At 40.7% G+C, this 25,299-nt stretch overlaps 1 protein-coding gene across 1 annotated transcript in view; it reads left to right on the top strand.

Moving 5' to 3' along the window:
• The first annotated feature begins 8,310 nt into the window (after nucleotides 1–8,310).
• The window catches only part of LOC307018299 (carboxyl-terminal PDZ ligand of neuronal nitric oxide synthase protein-like), a 31,801-nt gene continuing 14,812 nt past the window's right edge, over nucleotides 8,311–25,299 (top strand). Inside the window, exons 1-7 of the mRNA XM_079648473.1 lie at nucleotides 8,311–8,837; nucleotides 10,497–10,568; nucleotides 12,747–12,839; nucleotides 12,928–12,986; nucleotides 13,071–13,179; nucleotides 17,560–17,689; nucleotides 18,076–18,203. Of these exons, the coding sequence (XP_079504599.1) occupies nucleotides 8,733–8,837; nucleotides 10,497–10,568; nucleotides 12,747–12,839; nucleotides 12,928–12,986; nucleotides 13,071–13,179; nucleotides 17,560–17,689; nucleotides 18,076–18,203 (696 nt within the window). The 5' untranslated portion in view covers nucleotides 8,311–8,732. The remainder of the gene's footprint in view (nucleotides 8,838–10,496; nucleotides 10,569–12,746; nucleotides 12,840–12,927; nucleotides 12,987–13,070; nucleotides 13,180–17,559; nucleotides 17,690–18,075; nucleotides 18,204–25,299) is intronic.

The raw sequence follows: 25,299 nt of genomic DNA on the forward strand, positions 1-25,299 counted from the left end.
AACTGGGGTCCGAACAACCCGTCCGAGCTGATTGGAGTGTCCAGTAGCACTTTTCTGGCCGTCTCCGTAACAGACGCCGCCGCGCTGGGGTGATGGAGAGGGGGAAAGCATGTTCGGCCGCCAAGCTGGCACCCTGCTCCGACTCTGTCTCCCCCGCCCGGGGGAGAGGAGGGAGGGGAGAACCGAACGGTGAACCGTGGAGGGAGGCGGGGCATTGCCCTCGCCGCCGCTGCCCGTGAGGCGAAAGGGCTGCGAGGAAACCTCCACACGCTGCTTTTCACTCCGGCTGTCATCATGAGGCGTGTACACGCTCAGGGGATGAGTGGAGGTGTGTGCAGTGCTGTCCACATGAGGCGTTATACCGGCGCTCATGGGTTATGACCGTGTGTAGGAGGCGTATCTCGGACAGAGGAATGCCGCGAGCTCTGCAGGTTTATTAACCGATAGGTTAAAACCAGCAGGCTTCTGCAGGGAGCCCTGCTGCCTACTTAATCAACGGATTAGTGGCAGCCGGCTTAATTAACGGCTCTGCTTCCTCGGAGGCTCTCGCGGAGCCGACCAGGAGCGGGGGAGCCTCACTCCCATTTGACTCGCCACCGGGAGACCCTGTCTCCGGGGTGGCGGGGGAGCGGAGACGTGGGCGTCTCTCCGCTTACGGCCTCCTGTGGCCGGCGTGGACGCCGCGACTGCTGCGGGCGTTGGTGCCGCTGTGGCAGATCAGCCGACTGGAGCCAGCTGTACATGCTGGCGAATGCCGTCCACCTGTTCCGCGGCCGTCTTCATGAACTGGGGTCCGAACAGCCCATCCGAGCTGATTGGAGTGTCCAGTAGCACTTTTCTGGCCGTCTCCGTAACAGACGCCGCCGCGCTGTGGTGACGGAGAGGGGGAAAGCATGTTCGGCCGCCAAGCTGGCACCCTGCTCCGACTCTGTCTCCCCCGTCCGGGGGAGAGGAGGGAGGGGAGAACCGAACGGTGAACCGTGGAGGGAGGCGGGGCAGGAGTTGCTTCGGACTCCTGCCCGGCACTCTGCCCCAGGGACACGAGGCCCCGTCCGCGGGCTCGTAAGCCTGGACGGGCCAATCGTCCTCCTCGGCCACAGGAGCAAGAGTGTCCGCTCTCCGCTTCCTGTCGCACGAGGGGAGACGAGCGCAGTGCATGCTACCTGCTGGTTTAGAGCCGCGTACGCGTGCTCTGACCCCCGGCAGGATTCGCATACTGCTTTTATCTCTGCAGGCCATAACTCATTATGAACCCAGAGCCACATGAGGGATAACCACGGACGCAGTTGTTGCTCATGATGATTCTCAATTGCTGTGCTTCAGTAACTGTGCTGGTTTGCTGAAAAATAGAGGGAGCAGATTGCCGGGCCACCTTCCTATTTATACCGGAAGGAGGCCCAAGGGTGGGGCCCACCTTGCGGGGGGGCGTGGACTACAAGTGTTTCAGTGCTGCGCGGGGGCGCAGCGGGATTACCCAATAGCAGTGTTGTGCTAGTTACTGAAAACCAGTAACTAGTTACATTACTAGTTACTTCATTTCAAAAGTAACTCAGTTACTTTACCGATTACTTACATAAAAAGTAATGCGTTACTGTGAAAAGTAACGTTTTAGTTACTTAAAAAAAGGTCTCCCAAAAAAGAAAAGCTCCCATTAATGCCCTTATAGCCTTCATTTAAGTACTGTTATTGCATTGGAGAATAATACAATCTGTTGATCAACTTGACATGCATTTGCATCACTGAACTCTGCTAAGCAATGTGGTCTATACAAAAACAAAGATATGTTTCAAAGTGCCAATTTATCGTCGTCAGAGAGCGATTCCGGTTGATACATGGCAAAGGCTTTCACAAAGTTAGAGCCGTTATCAGTAACCGTGGAGGTAACTTTTGTTGACACTCCATACAAAGAGTGAATGTGGTCAATCTCACTAGCAATAAGATCGTACGTGTGCCTACCCTTTATCCTTTTACAGGCCAACGCAGCTTTCTGGCGTTGTAAAGTGGTGGGGTTTATCCAGTGAGATGTTATCCCAAGGAAGCTTCTGTTGTGGACAGACCAAATGTCTGCGGTGGTCGAGATGTATTCCAGCCCCTCAAATGTTTTCTTTAGCTCGCTATCCTTTTTGGTATATTCTTTCTCCAGGTAGTTGGAAAACGTTTTGCGTCCCATATGCCGTGTGCCTCCCGGACATGGTATCATGCTTACTAGCTCCCTGAAAGCGGGTGACTCCACTGTAGAAATAGCCTGCACGTGTTCAACAACATACCGTGCAATGGCTTTATCCACTTTCACCTGACTAGCAGTCCCTCGGTTGAAATCCAGCCGCTGTTGCTTGGGTGGAGGTGGAGGTGAGGTGGCGTCGGATGGCTCTGGGTCTGTGCTCTTAACTAATAGCTTCGTCCCAGCATGTTGTTTTTGCAGATGTTTTAACAGATTGGAATTGCTGTTTTGAGCAGTAGATAGGATCTTTGACCCGCCAAGACACAACTTACACTTAACTAACACATTCTTTTCTTTATGCTCGAGAAAAGTAAAATAGTGAGCATATCTCCATGCGGAGAAACTCGACTTGTGCTCCGCCGTCGCCATGATAGTATTGTTAGTAGGCTAACTAAACACAAACACGCCCACAAAGCGTCTCCGCATGTGACACAGGAAGTATCTAAGTACATTTACTCAAGTACTGTACTTAAGTACAGTTCTCATCTCTGTTCGCCTCGCTGTTGGCGCCGCTCACCAACGTCTGGGAGCCGAGACTATATAAAAAAAATAACGGAGTAACGCACCATGTAGTAACGGTAACTGAGTTACTGAATTTAAAAAATAACGCGTTAGAGTACTAGTTACTGCCAAAAATAACGGCGTTACAGTAACGCGTTAGTCCCAACACTGCCCAATAGCGATAGCCTTGGAGGGCGAAGCCATATACGAAATAGAACGTGACGTCATATTTACACAAGATGGATCCTTTCTAGCCATAACCGTTTGCCTCATGGATTTATAATATGACAAATCGAACAAATAGCAATAGGATTTCTCCATAGGATTTTGGAAAATAGCTCGAAATAAGGTCAGTGGAAAACGAACCTGTTAGATAAATGCACGTTTTGTTGAGTCGGATAATATCCACATGTCTACCCTACTTTTATAATTTTTGAATCATAAATCTAATCGATAGAAGATAGATAGCGTTAGTGATGGCAAAATGAAGCTTTGAATGAAGCGTCGAACCACTTGGACAATTGTGTCGGAAATAGGTTAATTTCTCGAAGCTTCAGTTACAGCGACCTCTCCTGGCGAAGTGCAAGGCTGCAGTGGGTTTAACGTATCTTTGCCTTGAAAAATATTCGATGCACGCAGCACACACACACACTAAGACTGAATATCATGTTCTATTTGCAATTAAAGATTGATAATTGTGTGTATTGGGTTATTGAGAAGAGACTAGAGAGTGCTAGACACCACGCCCCGTTCATTTGCATATAAGGAATGGAAATGTCTCATCATGAAATGTCTCATCATGAAATACAAGTCACCTGAAATAAATAAATGCGTCATTATGAAATACAAGTCATCTGAAATAAATAAAGATGTCATTATGAAATACGATTCTCTTGAAATAAATAAATGTGTCATTATGAAATACAAGTCTCTTGAAATAAATAAATGTGTCATTATGAAATGAAAGTCTCTTGAAATAAATGTCTCATTATGAAATAAAAGTCCCATGAAATAAATAAATGTGTATTTAAATGTACATGTATACATATTTATTGCTTCATTTATTTATTTCATAATTTATTTCATAGGCATATTTATATATATATGTATTTATTTAGTTATTTATTTATTTATTTAATTTTGGCTTAAATGGCATTCCATAGAAATGAAGCAAAATTACTGTTTCGACCGTCACATGTCATGTGATTTGAAGCAGTCGAACCACTTGGACAATTGTGTCGGAAATAGGTATAAATAAATATGTATATATATATATATATAGAACTATAAATAAATATAAATATGTGTATATATATATATATAGAACTATAAATACATATATATATATATATATATATATATATATAACTATAAATACATATAAATGTGTATATATATATAGAACTATAAATACATATAAATATGTGTATATATATATATATATATATATAGAACTATAAATAAATATAAATATGTATATATATATAGAACTATAAATACATATAAAAGTGTATATATATAGAACTATAAATAAATATAAATATGTATATATATATATATATAGAACTATAAATAAATGTAAATATGTGTATATAGAACTATAAATAAATATAAATATGTATATATATATATATATATATATATATATATATATATATATATATAAACTGTATGTATCATGAATATCATTTACAAATAAAGATGGATGAATGCGTGTATTGTGTTACTGAGGAGAGGGTTCTGGCAAAATATGGCATAGGTTATGGTGTGCTTGTGTAACTTTGTGTTCATGTGGGATGGGGAACACTCAAAGATTTGTATTCAGGAACATTATTTTTTCAACAGTTTTTGGATTGAGCCGATTTCTTTTCTTGCTTACACTAACTACGCTAACACTCGCTCAGATGGAACCGATGATGCTGGCATGCATAAAAATTGTTTCGACAGTTTGAACAGATTGGGATACACATTTTGATGGTCCACCTAGTATGCCGTGGGTCTTTCGATCTTTCCAGCGGTGGATCAGTCATGTACCCCTGCACCTCCACTGTAGCATCTGCTGTGGCATTCCTTGCCGTCCTCGCTTCAGAAGCATCTCTGTCCAGAGTTTCCCAAATGTTAAGACCTGAAAGACAAACATGACTGTAATCATCAGTACTGAAAGGTTTCAATGTGTATCCTTTTTTACTTGTACTTATTTTGTCCTGCATTTTATCAATTAACTATTTATAACATTACCTGTGGATGATGGATTGTCAACATTTGCTGGTGCCGGTTGAGCTGATGTGGAGGGCTGTTCTTCTGTAGGTGTGTCAGGTTGTGCGTTTTTCCTCAGTTGTGTGCAAAATGCTGTCAGTCGTTTAACTGATGCCGCTGCCTGTACTTGATTGTAGAATCCAATAGTTTTGAATCTAGGATCCAGCAGTGTTGACAGGGTCAATGCAGTTTGGCTCTCCGTGGTGTCAAACTTGCTTTGCATATTTGACACCATGTTCTGTCCCAGTAGTTTTGCTGTGTCGTGGCTTGTTTTTCCAATTGTGTCGTACAAGTATAGCATTAACATTTTCGTCATTGTGATGATCTTGGACCCTGAGACTCTCTTCTCCTCGGAGAGTTCCACTGTTGCCTGGAAAAAGGGGGAGAGCAATTGCAGGCATGCATCTGCTGTTTCATAGTCCTCAGAGGACAGAGGTCTCACATCTGTTTTCAGCGTCGCAAGAGCTGCTCCCACTGACTGCCTCTCTTTGAAAAGGCGTTGTAGCATTAGGTAGGTGCTGTTCCAGCGGGTGTCCACTTCCTGAATAAGCTTCAGCACAGGGCGATTCATCTGCTCCTGCACTTCTCTGAGCTTCTCTTTTGCTGTTGTGCTGGTATTAAAGAACGTGCGTAGGTCTTGTAGGCCAGGAGTTGCATCCAGAGATTTTTTCCCCACTAAATTTAGTGAATGAGCAAAGCAAAGTGCATGTCTTAGATTTAAACTTCTGACAGAGGCAACCATATTTGCTCCTGCATCCTTCACAATTGAAGTCACTTTGCCTTCAGTGCCCCATTCCTCCATGAGAGACCTCATTGCAGCAGTGATGTTAACCGCTGTATGAGCTTCAGGGAAAGGCAGCACTCCCAAAAGCACTGTGGCCAACTTCGCAGAGTCATCCACATAATGGCAGGTCACTGCTAGATATGCGTCCATATTAATGGATGTCCACATATCAGCATGCAGTCAGGCTCACAGCCTCTACCCTCTGCATGACAGCCTTGGCCTTCGTCTTCTCCTCCTCATAGCGCTTGACCACTATCTCCTTTAGAACCCGTCTGGATGGAAGAGTGTATCTAGGATCAAGCAAGGCCACAAGCTCCTTGAAGCCAAAGTCATCCACGATGGAAAAAGGCTGCGAGTCTTTCACCACCATATTCACAAGAGCCCCATCCAGCTCTCGCTTCCGGTCCACTAAAACAAAGAAATAAAGACATAAAGAATAAAAACAAAACCAAAAAAAGCAAATAAGAATTTATGTGAAATTGCACTCAAAGGAAGCAGACTTGTGAGCAGTCTATGCTTGTGGGTCATGGAATACAGTCATAGCATATTGTGTTAGTGTTACTAGTTAATAATAATATAATACATACCATGTATGTTCCCCTGGTTCACAGCAGCTCCATGTTTGGCAGTGAAGTGCCTACTCATGGAGGAAGTATTCCCATGATACTTCAGTTCAGTTGAACACACCAAGCACTGAACCTGTAGAGAAAGGCATTTGTAAATAAAAATGCAATTTCAGTCTATAAAGCTATAGCCTAATCGCTACATTGATCATATACATAATTGTACTTTAATGCTACTTAATATAGATTTGAGATAAACCATAGCTATAATACTGTAGTTGACCAACCTTATCATGCGCAATCAGATTGAAGTGATCCCACATCTCAGAACGACCTCTCTTCCTGGCTGGCTCCATAATGATCCAAACGTGTGCATTTTTTTGAGCGGTTATAAATTGTCACTTACTAAGTGACGCTCAAATTCAAACAGTTTCAACCAGTCAGAATCGAGACGAGGCAGTGCATTGAATCACCTGATTGGATGGCGAACCAGTGAGTTGATTCATGCAGGAAATGAAGCAGTTGCTGGTTCGGACGTCACATGTCACGTGATTTGATGCAGTTGCTGCTTCGGAGGTCACATGTCACCTGATTTGAAGCAAGCTTCGAAGCACTGCTTCTATGGAATTGGAAGTCCAGGGTTGAGGCTCCGTTCAAAGCTTCAGTGTCAAACTGCCATCACTAGATAGCGTCACTGCACCACTCTCACCGCCGTTAGAAAGTAGCAAGCAACTGAAGCAAGTGCAATTATGGAGGGTTGAGATTTGGAGTATTTAATCAAAAATAATTGTACTAAACTTCCGCTACAACAGCAACAACAAATACAATCTGATGACAGGCCAATGCTCAAACTGGGGCTGTGTACAGCGAGGAAAAAAGGAGCTAATCGGACGTAAAACGTTAAAGGTCTCCTGATTTAGTTTGTGAATTAATGCTTATTAGAGTTTTGGCTGGAGAGTGCGTGCGGACCTGTCGGTCACAGGCGTGTGTAAGTCCTGCATCTGTATGATACAAATGTGTGTAAAATGATACCGGGTGCTGTAGTCACTCATCTGGTTACGTTATTACATTGACCACTAAACCCCCGACCCAAAAGAATGGACGTGTTATTGGCTTCCCCTAATTCTTTCCCCACACCACGCTACTGCTCAGAGGGGCAAGTAAGGCATCATTGCTGGTGACAGCAATATGCTGACTTTAGCCAAAGCTGGTTTTAAACACTGCGCAGCTTCCTGAGACTCGGATGTTTGTGTGCGTGAAATTCCACCTCCCAAACACTTTAACTGAGAAAGCAAACTGACCTTAGGCTGTCTTTCTGAACTTTACCAATTAGTTACCCAAATCCTAATGCATGTGACTGGGAAGGCCGGGCATCTTTTAGGACAGGGCAGCACAAAGTGGGGCCTGTGGCGCGAAGTTGGCCGGGCATGTTACATTTAGCCAACTGTATGTTTTTGCAACCAATACATTTGTAAAAAGTGCTTCTGATAAAGACCACTTTTTATACAATTTTTCTTTATCTGAAGTATTACTGCTTTTCAATATGTACAATCCCTTATCATTTATTATTTGTGTTGATCCAAGCAGAGTGACACTGTGAGCAGGAAGTCAGTTTGGAGCAATTGAGGAAACAAAATAATAGGGAGGATCACACAGTGGCACATATCTCTCCATTCACTTTCTGCTTTATCTCTTAATGGAAACAAAAATATCCCTGTTCTAAAAGGAGGAGGAGCAAGATTGTGAATCATTTCAACCATCAGTCATGAATCAGAGTAATATAAGAAGTTATAAAAATAGAGGAATATTCCAGGATATCACAGTGCCGATAATCCTTTTTCATCTTGTACTTTTAGGATTTATTTTTAGAGTGAGTCAGTTTAAGTAAATCCCCCAGCAGTAGGTTCGGGGTTGTTCCCTGTGAAGCCACTAGGTGTCCCACAAACACCCAGCAGCTGTGTGTGCTGATAGAGTCCTCACAAGCACACTCTGTCTTCATCTGTTAGTCCTCCTCACACACCCGGTTTACCGGCTAATAGGCGCGCGCTGCAGCTGAATATGAATCGCTCGCTATAATAAATTAGTGCCAGTTTGGTGCCGCGGTGCCTCGAGGAAAAAACAATCAGGTGCTGAGATCCGTGCGTCACAGGGACCTCGGAGGCGGTGTGTTTGCTGTGCTGCCTCAGACCGTGAAGGGGTCATTAAGTGCGCACACCGATCACCGATCAGCGCCTTAATTGAATTAAAAAAACGCGCCGATTGCGTGCCAATCCACACGGATGACCTCCGGAGTGACGGAGGGGACAGTGCGGGGGGGAGTCAGCGCCGGAGGAGATGCGCATATCTGCAGGTGCTCTAGCGCTGTCGTAAAACGGGAGTCGGCGGCGAGGCAGCGATAATCAGAGCGATGCCAGGGGTAACCAAGTACAATTTAGTGGATGACGCGCAAGATTTGAGGATCCCCATGCACAACGACGAGGTGTTCAAGCATGGGGTGTGCTTCGAGGCAAAGGTAAGGAGATCTGCAACATATACTTTCTGTGTGGCAGCTCTCTCTCTGTGTGTGTGTGTGTGTGTGTGTGTGTGTGTGTGTGTGTGTGTGTGTGTGTGTGTGTGTGTGTGTGTGTGTGTGTGTGTGTGTGTGTGTGTGTGTGTGTGTGTGTGTGTGTGTGTGTGTGTTACAGATAATAACAGGAGCCTCTGTCATTCTTTGTTATTTTCCCAGAAACCTCCATTTCATCCACTGCAGAATTCATACAGTCATCCTTTGGTTTGTTTTGTTTCCCTTTTTGTTGTTTTGTTTCCAGTAGTTGTTACATTCTCTAACTTTCTCGTCGCTTTGTGTTTCTTTTTGGTTGTGTTGCATCAACTTGTTTGTTTCTACTAACAACCAACCACTACTTTGTGTGTGTGTGTGTGTGTGTGTGTGTGTGTGTGTGTGTGTGTGTGTGTGTGTGTGTGTGTGTGTGTGTGTGTGTGTGTGTGTGTGTGTGTGTGTGTGTGTGTGTGTGTGTGTGTGTGTGTGTGTGTGTGTGTGTGTGTGTGTGTGTGTGTGTGTGTGTGTGTGTGTGTGTGTGTGTGTGTGTGTGTGCAGCGTTGAGATGACATCCCACTGATACTGAGTCAATGATATTTCCATCCAAGGGTTTATTCTGTGTTCAAAAGTACATTATAATAATAATTGAGATATGTTATCCACTTTGTGTGACTTTGAAATGTTTGCCATTGATTTTAATTCACCATATCTGCATAGAGATACAGCTGATATAGCTTGATGTATGCTGACATCATTTATTTCTCTGATTCATTTTTGGGGAAAAACCATGAGTTTTTTATTTTTGTTATTAGTCTGTCGATTATTTTCTAGATTAACCGATTAGATGTTGAGACAAACTTATTTTTTATTTACTAACTTATTTACATTTCAGCATTGGGGCTGCAAATAAAGTTTATTTTATTGTTTGTATCACCATTTGTCTAACAATTATTGTCTCGATTAATCGATTAGATGTTGGCTTAAAATATTTATAATGTTTTACCTTGCTTGTATTGAGATGTGTTTCCTTAGCTGATGACTTGATGTCCGAGGCATTATTCATTCCCCCCTTTTTTAGACAAATCCATAAGTTCACAACCGGAGATGCAAATAAAGTGTATCTATTGTTTTTTGACTATTAGTCTGACGATTATTCTCTCGATTAATCGATTGAATGTTGGGCCCAATTTAGATTTGTTTCATCTTTTTTACCTTGCTTGCATTGAGATGTGGTTCTTTCTTTGTATATTGATGTATACTGACTGTTTATTTCCCTTATATATTGAAAAACCTATAACTGGAGAACTGGGGCTGCAGTAAATTGAATATCTTTTGATCTGTTGACAAAATAAGACATTTGAAGACATGTATTCTTTTCGGAAAACTTACTGACGTTTTTCCACCATCTTTCTGACTTTTTATAGGCCAAATCAATGATTCATCGAGAAAGTAATCAATAGGATATTCAACAATAACATGAATAGCTAGTTGCAGCCTTAAGGATTATTAAAGAGAATTATGAACAAGCAGTCAACAATGGTCATCACCAATCTGCCAGCCCAGCACCCCCCTGTAATCACTGCCATTAATTCCTTCAAACTACCAATCCTAAAACCTCTTTCTTACACTCTTCAGTACATTGGCAGTTTGGAGGTGGGTCGCCCCGGCAGCCGGATGGAGATCGTCGCTGCAATGAGGAGAATCAGAGTAAGAAATATATTTGACTCTGAACCCCGCCACTGATCTTGACCCTTGTCAAGCAGTCCCAACACATTAGGATTGATGCCGGTGCACTTCAACATCCTCTTTACACACAAAACAACAGTTTGCGTACAACTCCTCACTCTGCAGATTCAGTTGGCTGTCAGGAGCGGTTTAAATCACGGCAGGATTCTCAGGGATTTTATGTCTGAGGAGAGGTAAAGCGTGCAGGTTTATATGTGGTACTGTTCAAGGGAAAAAACAACAGCTCTCGATCCCTTCTTGTAGGCCAGACAAGACCACGTATTACACATCATGTTTCAGAGGAGGGGATTTAGCTGTCTGTCAGCTGTTGGATCTAATCCAACACTAGAGTAATTGAGTCGGTCAGAGGTCGCTCCCAACCCCAGTGACACCCCGGACGCACTTAATCCTGATCCCTCGTGTACAGTGCAGTATAATGGCCATTTGATTGTACCGGGAAAGATTTAGAGAAGCTATAATGCTTCATTTCCTGACTCAAAAGCAGATTTCCGGATTGGAATCTCGAAGATTTCTAAATGTCAGATTTTTATCAAATTTCTCATAAAGAAGCTTTTGATACAAATGTGGAAAGAAAAACCACTAATTAAATGAATTAACTAGTAATACTCTCTGCTTCTTGGGAGACAAACTAATATTCAAAGCTAACTAACTCACAGCAGCTTAGAGGGAGAATGACAGGTGAGTTGTCACTACCTGTAGAGCATTAGTTGCGATTGGGGGCTGAGGATGATGCGTGAAAATGTAACATGAACACCTTCTTCGCAGCATCCGGACTAAAACCACCAGATTCAGAGACAGTTTCATACCACAGGCAATAAGACTGCTAAACAACTGAACTGCTGAAACAACATCTGCTAAACACCTGAACTGTTGAAACAACATCTGCTAAATACCTGAACTGTTGAAACAACATCCATAACATTCATCTGCTACTTATTGGGGGAGACACGTCAACAGTTTAAATGTCAAACTCACATTTCCTGCATTTTAGGGACATTTTTATGGCGGAACTGTCTTTTTCTATTTAAACCTAAACAAAGCATGCGCTGGGAGATAATTACAAATAAATTACTGAGAATGTAATGCATTAAGGCTCTCTGGCATTCTGTATTACTTTCAAATGATTTTCAATTACTCTCCTGTAGATGAATTTTTCACATTTCATGCTTTCCTGCCAGAACCACGTCGAAGCGATTCACTCCTTTGTGAATGTCGGTGTAATGTTTTGGAGAGGTATTGCTTTAATTGTCCCTGCAGTATAGATCCTATTCACGTCATGATTCCAAAATGTATACAAAGTCATTTAAAGACCACTGGACTTAGAAAAGAAAAGGAATATAACAAGAATAAAGTTGTTTAATGAGAATAATGTCCTACATTGTATACCTAACCTTACCTTAGCTTATCTTACTAGATATTGACAAACATCAGTGGTTGAATTTACATTTTTTTATCAAAATTATTCATTTTTTTGTAATTTCACTACCTCTCATTATTGTCCTTATCGGCATTACCAAATTCTGCGCCTTTTCTTTACTTTCTGTGACATGTTATTTTGAAATGTCAATATACGAATGAAAAGAGAGTTCCAAGACGGCAGCAGGCTGTTATTTTTACACAAACCAAAGAAAGATGACATAGAATATCCAATACCGAGCGGGCGGCAGTTCGTTTCAGACAAATTTCACAGAACTCGACTTGATCAATTAATCATCTGATGTCGGACGCTGTGTTTTCAAAGCGTGGCGCGTTATTTCGCAAAAATCCATGTGGTTCTTAGATCACTGGGCCCTTACATGTTTGAGTCTGAGCTTGCAGAGGAGTTTGCGCCCTAGCATTAATCAAGGAGAGGGATGAAAGTGTCGCACACATTCTGCCTCCCTCTAGGAACGCTGCCTTTGAAAGCTTAAACCGCTCCCAGGGACAAGAATCTGACAGTGTTTACTCAATCTCACATTTCCCAGAAGAAGAAGATTGTCAAAAAATATCTTCCTCTCTGCATGATCTCTTCCCCTCTGTTCCAATATAGCCTTTATCTTGTGTAAAGAGCTTTACCTTCAGCGGGCCTGTGTGTCACACCTTGTATAGTATTCAATTCCAAACTGGAATGTTAATTTAAATGTCGTTTTTCCTTTGCAGTATGAATTCAAACTGAAGAATATAAAGAAAAAGAAGGTCAACATTGTCGTGTCCACTGATTATGTCAAAGTCATCTTGCGCAAAAAGAGGAAGGTCAGTCTTGTGACTTTTAAATTACTCCTTTTCGTTTTTTAGAAAATATTCGTTTTTTAAACGTCAATGTGTTTTTGTGTTGGGACAGAGAAAAGGGTGGTCATGGGATGAGAATACAGTCATGGTGACACAGGATCCCATCTACAGGTAGGTGTTCAAATCAAATAAAAAAAACTAAGCCTTTTGTAACCAACTCATTGAAATGTTGTCCGTCATCTTGCCTTTTAACAGGATCTTCTATGTCTCACATGACGCCCAAGACTTGAAGATCTTCAGTTATATCGCCAGAGAAGGACAGAGCAACATTTTCCGCTGCAATGTGTTCAAGTCAAAGAGGAAAGTAAGTGTAACTGTTCAATCAATTGATGCTTCGAGTATTTGTCTGTGTAGCTGAAGCTTATGGAGTTTCTAGCCGATTTCTTTTTTGATGGTGTGGTCCAGTGTACAAGTCTAAACCGGTTTGGATTTGGCTCCGGTCAGTGGTTCGATCCCTAGCCTTGCAGCCAAGATATCAAAGTGTCCTTGAGCAAAACACAGAACCCTGAATTGGCAAACGGTGTAGAGGTGCTTCGTACGCCAATGTAGTGTAATGTAAGAACTGACATTGGTCATTATGACACGTTCTTTCAAATTCATAATTTGCCTCCAATCATAAACCTTTGACGATGGAGTTACGGTGCTAAATTCATCTTGTATTGCATTATAGCCGATATATTATGTACTCTAACCATTATGCAACGCAAGGACAACTCCGCCATGGATAATGGTGCGTTCAAATGACCTCTTTCACATTTTTTTCTGAGTTGAAAGTTGTTTCTCCAACTTGTTTATGAGATCTAAGTTGTGCTTTGGTAACAACATTGGCGTTCTTCTAACTTTGGTTAGTCTATTATATGGACTTCTGACTTCATTTTTTGTATTAGCTTTAAATCGTACTGTTGAAACAACATGGACGCTACAAAGATGACATGTGGTATTAATTGCATTGAACCTGTAAACATACCATTGATATCTATTTTTCGAGTTGTCGTTCTGACTTGAATCTTTAGCAACCAATTTGTACACCATGAGTACTGCACTAATCTGGCAATGTTAACAAAAAGTAACCCATACATTGTGAATCCTCCCTGTGATTTGGAGCCTCTCCAACATGTAATGGGTTCTTCCTCAGCCCATGCTTCACCCTTGCTCCAACTGTCACAAAAATCAGAACATTAGTTATTCTCTAATCCTGCTGACTGACAGACAGCAGTTGGCTAATGGAGCCATGTTGAGAACCATGAGCATGCAACCCTGGCCCAGAGTCTTTCTCCTAGTTATGGTCTGCGTGGCCAATAGCCCCTTTATATTATAACTAGTTAGCTAAGGGCATACTTGTAGTAGGGTTTGTCACATTTTGGAAAAGCTACAGGTCTCACACTACTACCATTCTTTGTACTAAGCTAAGCTAACCCGTTTTTTTTTTGTACAGAAACGATAAAGGTGTCAAATGTTGTCCTGTAACTCATCAAGAAATCTAAATAACATTTTAAATGTCAAACTATTCCTTTAAAATTTGACGTATTCAGGGGGAAGGAAGTTGGCCGTGGAAGTTGGGAAGTATTAAGAGATGGACAAACACATTGTTGGTTTTGGTATTATCATGGATTTTGTTGAAAGTGCAGAAGATCTCCAGCTTTATCCTTCCAGTATACACAGCAAGTCAATCATTCCTTTTTGTTTTCAGCACTGTGCTGTGCGCATAACTGCTAATGATGACATTATGGCTGTGTCTGGGTGATGTATTGTCCTGTTGGACCCCGCATTAATCTGACTCATAGACCCCTCATGTGCTTAAATGCTTATGAATGTGCACATATGGGCATATCGAGCTGACGTAAAAGACAGAGCATCAGTTAGGTGAGCTGGACTCCATTACCCTCACCATGGATACCAGACTGACAGTGACTTAGTGAAGCTGAATACTAATCATTCTGGTGGGAAGAGAAAAGAACAGGGGCTGTTTACACTCGGTGCTTGGAGACATTTTCACCAATGCCGAACAAACACCCACTACAGCGTCAGGGACACGGTAAGTGGTGCCTGACTACAGCCCCGGGGGCCATGGAGCCTTATCTGGGTGCACCAAGCATGTGCGCTTCAAGTAGGAGGAGATGGACCCGCTGATAGGAGGAGATTTGATTTATTTTCGTCACAGCTGGGCTCAGATGTCAGAGACTTTTGATTTTGGCCTTGGGAGAGAAACATCAGAAACTGTATATCGTGAATACTACCCTAGCCCCCAATAAGTGAGCCTGGCTTTATAGGAAATGTTCGAAAGATTCCTTCCCATTGGCTTCCATTGAAAAGAGATGTATGTAAATCAGCAGACCTTTTCCTATTTTCTTTGCGAATTTAACGACCCAGTAAGGACTCTTGAGAAGTCCTTTGGTGCTAAAATTTAGGAAATCCCTAACTACAAATCCGGATTAATTTTCCCTCTGCATTCATGGAGCTACCTAAAGTGCTTCCTAAAGAAATAAACACAAGATTGTTCTTTTTCAGTCTGGGGTCTTAAAGAAACAGCCGCTAAAACTAAGCGTTTCAGGCAAAAGGTGAATACAGGTATATTCAGACCGACAATATGAAACACATTCTTTTTTAAACAAAGCATATAAACATGTTGTAGTAGAAACCCAAAAGAATACATGAACCTGAAAATAAGCATGATATGTCCCCTTTAAAGAAACACTTTGCTAATTTTTTAGTTATTATAAATGAGAAGTTTTGTCAGAAACAGGTGTATCGCCAAGTAGGTTTACACATACAAGGAATTTGTATAATGGGGCAAACGTAAAAATAATAGAAGAATTAAATTGTTAACAGAGGGACAAAGGAACAAATATAAAACATTTTTGAACAATATTTTTAAATGCATTATACAATAAAAAAACGTTAACCTTAAAAATATAAATATAAAAAATGTACAACCAAGTAAGTACAACAAGAATATAATATATATATATATATATATATATATATATATATATCTTTCACTTTAAATTATGTTATAGTGCACCTATATATATATGTGCACTACAACATAATTTAAAGTGAAAGAGCTGTTTTTCTTCACTTTTTAACAGCATTGTGTATAAATGTACAAACAATCCGGGGTATACAGGGACTGCAAACAAAATGTAATTCTATGGAGCCTACTTTAATTCCATAAATCAATTTCATGACTCTATTGCGGTGTTATTTTTCACGCCTTTTCACTTGATTGAACTGCTTTCAGGCTTGACTTTCCTTGACTTATTGACTGAATGCCTCAGGCAGGATCGGCCTCCAGAGGCAGACGACAATAACATTCTTATTTCAACCCTTGGTTCTGCCACTATTCAATGTAGAAAACACAAAAAAAGCACCTTCAGTGGGCAGGAGGGAGGACAGGTTTAATTCCAGTGGATTTAGGAGGCTGCCACATGACTGCATATTAGGGCTTTAGAAAAATAAAGAAAATAACTGCAACTTTCTCAAAAAGCCGCATTGAATTTTATTTCCTGTGTGTTCAACTTGGGAAACACTGATAATAACCTCTTTTGAGCCTGTACAATCAATTGTTTACATTATGTGATAACAATATTGATTACCTACTTCATAGAGGACGTTTAAAAGCAATAGGGCTCCAACTTACAATTATTTTTATTATTAAATTCATGTCTACAATTCCATACAAGTTCAAGGTGCAACATCATAATAGCGTATGACCAACAGGCCCATATTGATTTATTTTCACATTAGACAAAGTAAGGCAGCGCATATTTGCAGTAGAGAAGCTGAAACTAGTTAAAGTCTCTAATTAATCATCAAAATTATCCGTCAATCAACCATTCCATTAAGCTCTAAAATACATTAAGACCCAGTTCTAACAATTAAAAAGGAATGAGGAAGTTGTAAAATGTGCTAAGCCAAGTTATTTTCCCTCTACATTCGTTTCCTGTTCTCTTAATACACCCATGGACCTACCAACGAAAGTGCACTACATTATTTCTTGCAAGCCAATCAGAGCAGACTGGGGTTTTCCGGGAGGCGCACTTAAAGAGAGTTGAGTTACTGTCAATTAAACTTTTCCTTTTTATTGACCTGATGACTGACTCACGTACTGAGCCTCCTGAAATAACAAAACACTTTATTTTACTTCCTATGCATTCAAGTCTACTTGCCTCTGAAATCGACCAATCCTTCACTATGACAGGCGAATGTGTGCAGAGCAGATGTACTGTATAGACAAGGACGGGCAGGTGAAGCTCTGTGATATCTTCTGACTTTAAATTGGTCTCTATCTCCCCTCATGATTCCCCCTGCCTTCATTTCCACTTGCTCCCATTTTCATCCTTCTTCTATTTCTCATCTTCTTTCTATTTACGTGTGCTCCAACACACACATGTTCATTCTAACCACTTCCTGTGCAACTCTTCTGGCACCTCATTTCTGACCCTATCCTTACTGTGCCTCGCAGCTGCTTAACCCGCCTCTGCTCTCAACACACACACACACACACACACACACACACACACACACACACACACACACACACACACACACACACACACACACACACACACACACACACACACACACACACACACACACACACACACACACACACACACACACACACACACACACACACACACACACACACACACACACTATCTCACTGTGTCCTCTCTTCCAGTCCCAGGCCATGAGGATCGTGCGCACCGTGGGTCAGGCGTTCGATGTGTGTCACCAGCTGACCCAGCAGCAGAAAAGCGATGACCAGGATGATGAGGAGGGCAAGGCGGAGGAGTCTGAGGCGTTGCCAGGTGACTCACATGCACACAAAATTGCATCAACAAATACTTTTCCGTCGTTCTCTTTCTGTCCCACACAGAAACTCAATCTCCTTTCTACTCCTCATACACTCCAGGCCTTCTCTTCCTCTCTATCCTCCTCCCCATACCTCTTGGAGAAAAGATGTCATTATCCACCACTGCTGATTTTCTTTTCTTTCAGCATCCACTCTGGATGCAGATGTGTTTTAGTAAATCTGGCCAGCCATTGATCAAAGCCCTTGCTTGTGTGTGGGCTTCTGCCAGCTCTTCGCCGGCTGCTGCTGCGGCTGCTGTCATTGCCGCTAGATATATTGCTAACTATAAAGCTCAAAACTGCATTAAAGCTTCCCCTTTATATGTATCTGGTCTCTCTGCAGCAAAGAAGAGGTATGCATTGTCGGAGGAGACCGACCTTGAAGCCACTACAGAGGAGAGCATTGAATGTGTCTCCTCGTCAGACCTGGAGAAGAGCAAAAAGGACGAGGCCCTCAGTAATGATGGGAAGGTAAAGTGCAGAAGTCCTTGATCATGTCATACAAAGCCCTGCAATTTATCACTCCATTAGAAACACGGGAGGTCATGTAAAACCTGCAGAGGGGAAGACAAGCCTGCAATGTGTCATCTACTCATATGGTTCCACTCTCTGTGAAACAGCAGCTAACGTGTAGCACATTCACATCAACAATTATTAGTATGAACCTGATTCAATAAAAACACTTTATTATCTAATAGCTACAGTGTTCTTCCTGGCGTAAATAAGTAAGTAAACGATGTACATGGAAAATATAATAATATTATACAAAATGAAAAAAAAGTGTACTGTGGAATGAAATGCCTGCTATCTTTTTCACAATGAAACGATTATTTTTCTTTTTTACAATAAAGAAATTAAGAAAGCGTAGGAGGATAGTGAAAAAGGCTCTTTGCAAATTACTTGCTTTTGTTCGACCTACAGTCAAAATGCCACAAATCTTATATAAATGTTCATAGAAGACTAAAAACAAAACATATTTGAGAGGCAACAAACTGCATTGGCAGGTTGAGCGCTAATGTTAGATTAGCAGAAAACATGAGCTATACATAAACTAATAGTTAAAGGGTAAGGGTTAAAGAGGGTCTAATGAAAGAGGCTTATTACTGTAGGTTGGGGGTTATGGGAAATGTACGGTCCACTTTATTTTGGAGTTTGGCCCTTTCTAGTAACTGAAAGTCAGGATAACTGCTGAATCACTGTATTATCCCTCTAAATGTTCATCTATTTCTGTCGATCGCCTACTCAATTAATTGACCAATTGCTTCTTTTCCCCCATACAGCATGACACAAACAACTGATAAGATCAATCTCCTTTTCCCTGTTGCATTAACATGAATATTCTGCCAGGCTCACAGAGAAAGTGTGGACATTTTGGCCTCATAAGGAGCTGTGTGAACATCAGAAAATGGCACTGATGATGATGGGAGTGAACCAATGGCGTCTTTAAGGCTTGTTTGTGAAAAAACGCTCGACCAAGCTCTTCATTATTCATGTGATCATATGGTTTATTAATGAAAACATAGCGTGGCTTTCAAGCTTCGCTCCATTAATCCTGTTGAACAAGCGGTGCGATGCTCTCTGATATTTGTCAGCTCATTTTCCAACTGCGCCTCTGTGGCACTCTCAGCTTTATAGTGTTGTGCTGGCGAGAAGTTAATTGGTTTATATTAAATGGATATTACATCGAGTTATATGTGAGCCCGAGAACATTTGCTCTAATAGTGAATGCAACCCTGCAACTCAAACAGTAGTATTTCATGTCTGATGTCACGATTTCTCCCTCCCTTGTGTGTGATTTGAAGGTCAAGTGTCCTTCACATTTAGGCATTAAGGACAAAAGACTCCACCATATTGATCTCCCATCTCAGGTATAAGACGGCTAAGCCTTGCCTTCATGCCTTTTCCCACAGGAGCACTCTAACATCATTGTGTGAGTCATGATTCCCGAAGGGACAGCAGCCAGCCCATTCAACCTGTATTGATTCCACTCATTAAATCCCCATTAGTAAGCCCTCCTAACAATTAGATGTAATGACTGTACTCTTGAGATTTCTTGAGCATGATGGGACTAACATGTACAATATGACTGATTTGTCATGCGTGTGTTGAATGTTTAATAGGTAACATTTCCCTAAAAGTAAAATGTCTAAGAGCGATTTTTTTTATTTTGTTGTTTACATTTCCCTAAACAGGGTTTTGTCTAAACAAAACGCCCTCTTACTTTTGGCATGCGCCCTCATAACATTTTAAAGTAATGCCAGAAAACAATATTTCTGTTCGTCAAAAACTGAATAATTACTCCAAGAATATGAAATAAATCTTGTCAGATAGACCTTCAGACGACATAGACATCTTTGTTTTTACGGAGCTCTGGATAAATAGGGGATCGATGTCCATTCGGTCTGCCGGTGGACGGGTGGCAGGCTTGCACTGAAACTGTGATTTCTGAATTAGATTGTTTCTTTGACTGTCCTCTTTTCTATAGAGGAAGTCAATCAATCAATGTTTATTTATATAGCCCAATATCACAAATGTTACATTTGTCTCAGTGGACTTCACAGTTTGTACAGAATATCAGTATGACAATACGACACCCTCTGTCCTTAGACCCTCACATCGTACAAGGAAAAACTTCCAGAGAAAACCCACAGTTTAAAGGGAAAAATGGGAGAAACCTCAGGGAGAGCAACAGAGGAGGGATCCCTCTCCCAGGACGGACAGACGTGCAATAGATGCCGTGTGTAAATTGAAAAGATAATACATTTGCAACATAGGTAGACCAAATGTTTGGAAATGCATGTGTGTATAATAGGAAGATGAATCCATGAGGATATCCATCCAGGACTTATGATCCAGAACCGCAGGATCATCCATGACTCCGGATCCCGGCGTATATAGACACCAAAAAGAAAGACATTTGGGGAAGATGGGTTAATCGGAACATGAGAGTACACAGGTATAAACAGAGAGAAGGAAGAAGTAAGATGTCCCCCGACAAACTAAGCCTATATCAGCAAAACTAGGGGCTGAATCTAATCAACCCTAACTATAAGCTTTATCAAAAAGGAAGGTCTTAAGTGCACTCTTAAAAACGGATAAGGTGTCTGCCGCCCGAACACAAACTAGAAGCTGATTCCAAAAAAGTGGAGCTTGATAAGAAAAGACTCTGGCTCCCATTGTACTTTTAGAGACTTGAGGAACAACCAACAACCCTGCATTCTTGGAACGCAATGCCCTTGTAGGAAAGTAGGGTATAATTAGTTCTTTAAGGTAAGATGGCGCCTGCCCATTAAGGGCTTTGTAGGCGAGAAGAATAATTTTAAATTCTATCCTGTGTTCTATAGGGAGCCAGTGTAAGGCAGCCAGAACAGGAGTAATGTGGTCCCTTTTCCTAACTCTGGTTAGTACACGAGCTGCAGCATTTTGAATCAGCTGAAGGGACTTGACTGACTTCTTGGTACACCCTGATAATAAGGAGTTACAATAATCCAGCCTTGAAGTAACAAATGCATGGACTAGTTTCTCTGCATCGTTTTGAGGCAAGATATGCCTGACTTTTGCAATGTTGCGTGGATGGAAGTAGGCGGTCCTCGAAATTGATTTTATGTGGGTGTTAAAGGATAAATCCTGATCAAATATAACACCAAGATTCCTTACAGTCTCACTGGAGGCCAAATTAATGCCATCCATAGTTAGTATATCTTTAGATAATTTGTTTTGTAGGTTTTTTCGGGCCAAGTACAATAACTTCAGTTTTGGTCGTGTTTAACATCAAACAATTTAAGGTCATCCACGTTTTTAAGTCCTTGAGGCAGTCTTGAATTTTATTTAGATGATTAATTTCATCAAGCTTGATTGATAAATATAGTTGAGTATCATCCGCATAACAATGAAAGTTTACAGAATGATTCCTTATAATATTGCCTAACGGAAACATATATAGTGTGAACAAAATAGGTCCAAGCACTGAGCCCTGTGGCACTCCATAGCTAACTTTGGTTTGCATGGAAGATTAATCGTTGACACGTACAAACTGAGAGCGTTCAGATAGATAGGACCTAAACAAGCCTAAAGCAGTTCCCTGTATGCCAACTAAGTGCTCTAGTCTTTGCAATCGGATATCATGGTCGATAGTATCAAATGCAGCACTAAGATCGAGCAAGACAAGAATAGAGACAAGTCCCTTGTCTGAGGCTATTAGAATGTCATTTGTGACTTTAACCAGAGCTGTCTCTGTGCTATGTTGTGTTCTAAAGCCAGACTGAAAATCTTCAAATAAATCATAGTTTTTTAAGTAATCACACAGCTGTTTTGCGACTGCTTTCTCAAGAATTTTTGAGAGGAACGGAAGATTAGAAATAGGTCTATAGTTGGCTAAAACCTCTGGATCGAGGTTGTGCTTTTTAAGAAGCGGTTTTATCACTGCTACTTTGAATGATTGTGGAACATAGCCGGATAATAAAGACATATTCATAATATTTAATAAAGAAGTGCTAATTAATGGAAAAACTTCTTTTAACAGCTTAGTTGGAATCGGGTCTAAGATACACGTTGACGGTTTAGAAGAGAGAATCATTGAATTTAATTGTTCAAGGTTTATGGCTGAAAAGCATTCTAGTTTACTATCTAGTGTAATATTAGAACTTACGTTTCCGGGAGCTGTTGATAATACTATTCTGGTCAAAGGCAAGAGGTCATTGATTTTGTTTCTAAGAGTAACAATTTTATCGTTAAAAAAGCACATCAAATCATTACTACTGAGTGCTATGGGAATAGAAGACTCAGTCGAGCTGTGGCTCTCTGTCAGCCTGGCTACAGTGCTGAAAAGAAATCTTGCATTATTCTTATTCTCATCTTTTAATGAAGAGTAGTAGGCTGCTCTCGCTTTACGCAGTGCTTTCTTATATACATTGAGAGTAATATGCCAAATTAAACGAGATTCTTCAAGTTTAGTGGAACGCCATATCCTTTCAAGTTGTCTCGACTTTTGCTTTATTTTGCGGGTTACGGCATTATGGCATGGAGCTAATCTATGTTGTTTTATTTTTCTTCTTTTTCAAAGGAGCAACAGAGTCTAATTTTATTCGCAGCGCATCTGTAGCACTATCAACAACATGATCAATTTGGGGTGGTGTACATTTTGTATAAGTTTCCTCCCTTACATGCAGACATGCTATCGAGTTAAGTATTGGTGGAATCTCTTCCTTAAATTTGGCTATAGCACTAACATATAGGTTTCTGCTGCAGGAGCTTTTGACTAATGATTTCTAGTCTAGTAACAGTTTTTCAAAAGTTACTAAGAAATGGTCGGATAAAGCAGGATTATGCGGTTCGACTAAAAGTTGCTCAATTTCAATACCATAAGTCAGAACAAGGTCGAGAGTGTGATTATAGCAGTGGGTTGGTTTATTTACACTCTGAGAGAAACCAACAGAATCTAATATAGAGTTAAATGCAACAGTAAGGCTATTTTATCATCGTCAACATGAATATTAAAGTCAACTACGATAATTACTTTATCTGTTTTAAGTACCAAAGTTGATAATAACTCAGAGAATTCTGATAAGAATTCTGAATAAGGACCTGGTGCACGGTACACTGTAACAAATAAGATTGGCTGCAAAGTTTTCCAGGTCGGATGCGTAAGACTAAAAACGAGGCTTTCAAAGGAGGTATAATTTAATTTTGGTTTAGTATTGATAAGTAAACTTGAGTCAAAGATTGCTGCAACTCCACCTCCTCGGCCCGTGCCTCGGGCAATGAGTATTGATATGGCTGGGTGGAGTGGCCTCATTTATGCTGACATATTCTTCATGTCTCAACCAAGTTTCAGTGAGACAGCATATATCAATATTATAATCTGATATTAAATCATTTACCAATATTGCTTTAGATGCTAGAGATCTTATGTTTAAGAGACCACATTTAATCTTCCTGTTTTGTTGCGCTGTAGTAGTTGTTACATTTACTTTTATTAGGTTATTATGTATGAAACCTCTATACAGAAGTAAAGAAGTAAAGAAGGAGGATTTGTTTGTTGTTTGAGGTGGAATATATCACTCAGCAGCTTTAAGAAATTATGAAACTATTATTATTCGCTTCGCTCTAATGCATTATTTTCGCTGGAAAGTGGGCGGGGCTGTAATTTTGTCCGGAAGGGACGTTAGCGCCCTCATAGAGTGGCGAAGTCACGCCCATCTACTTCCGGTCCATGGGACCTTATTTCGGAAAAATTATGTATTGAAGTCAATGGAGAGAGAAAACTTATCTTTCGATCCCGTTTAAATTGTGCCACGAATTACACATATGATGTTTGTCAATCTTAAAAAATAATTTCCATGTCAAAAAAGTCACAGTTTGTCGTAAAACTGTTGAAATATAAGACTATGAAAAATACGCAACTAGAAAAACTACAAATCCCAGAGTCGCGTAAGTGATGTCATAACTGATGTCACAATTGTTTTCCTCCGCTAAATATAAGAGATAGCTAAGATAAGATAACTTTAACAAGATGCCTGTGTGCTTAGTACCAGGCTGTAATCATACCAGCAATGGGTCTGGCTCGTTCTTTCGCTTCCCGTCTGATGAAAGGACCAGGAGTGGCTGGATCAAGTTAGCTACCTAGCTAGTAGCAAGCACGTTAGTTAGCATTACAGTCTTAGCCTAGGGTGACCAGACGTCCCCGTTTTCCGGGGACAGTCCCCGTTTGTATTGGCCTGTCCCCGGTTGAAACTGTCCCCGGAAATGTCCCCGTTTTTTAATATACGTTAAAAACACATAGCAACGTGGAATAAAACGTTTCATGTCAGGAAACACTGGGTAAACAGACTGTGGTCAAGCCAGCCCCCACTTCGGAAAACACAGTCAAGCCAGCCTGCACGTTGTATTGCGGTGCGCGAACATCCTATGCATTACGGTAGAGGCCTGTAAAAACAAAAGCGATTACTCGGTCAATAACAAATATACCTACAAAAACACATCAAATATATTTATATATACTGGAGCTTACATTAAGAAATATGTACTATATAATGTGATCAATAATAATTTAAAACAAACTAAGTATAACTACCACATTATAACTGAGTGAATGTCAAATGTAAGTATACAGTTATGAAGACATATCTGAAATTTCCACTGGGTGACTAATTTCAATTGATGTTGACACCATCTCACAACACTCCTAAAATAACATTACTTTCTGAAGCACAATTTAAAATGTATGCTGTTTAAAATCTCAAATTAGATCTATTGTCCATCTATATTTTGATTATTATTTAATGGAAACTGTCCATAATCAAAGAGTCATTCGAAGTCAATCAAATACTTATTTCACTTCAGGGTGACAGCAGGAGACCCCATCTAGTCAATCAGAGAAAAGCAGGACAATCTGATGTAGAATTAAAAAATAAAATACTTTTTAATTCTCATATATGGGCTATCGTCCTTCTGTTTTTATACAAGAATAAATAAAAAACTTTCAAATTATCAAAGACTTATTTCACTCCAGGGTGATAGCAGGACACCCCATCTAGTCACTCAGAGAGAATCAGGACAATCTGATTTA

The sequence above is a fragment of the Notothenia rossii genome, assembly GCF_949606895.1.
Source record: "Notothenia rossii genome assembly, chromosome: 9".
NCBI lineage: Eukaryota > Metazoa > Chordata > Actinopteri > Perciformes > Nototheniidae > Notothenia > Notothenia rossii.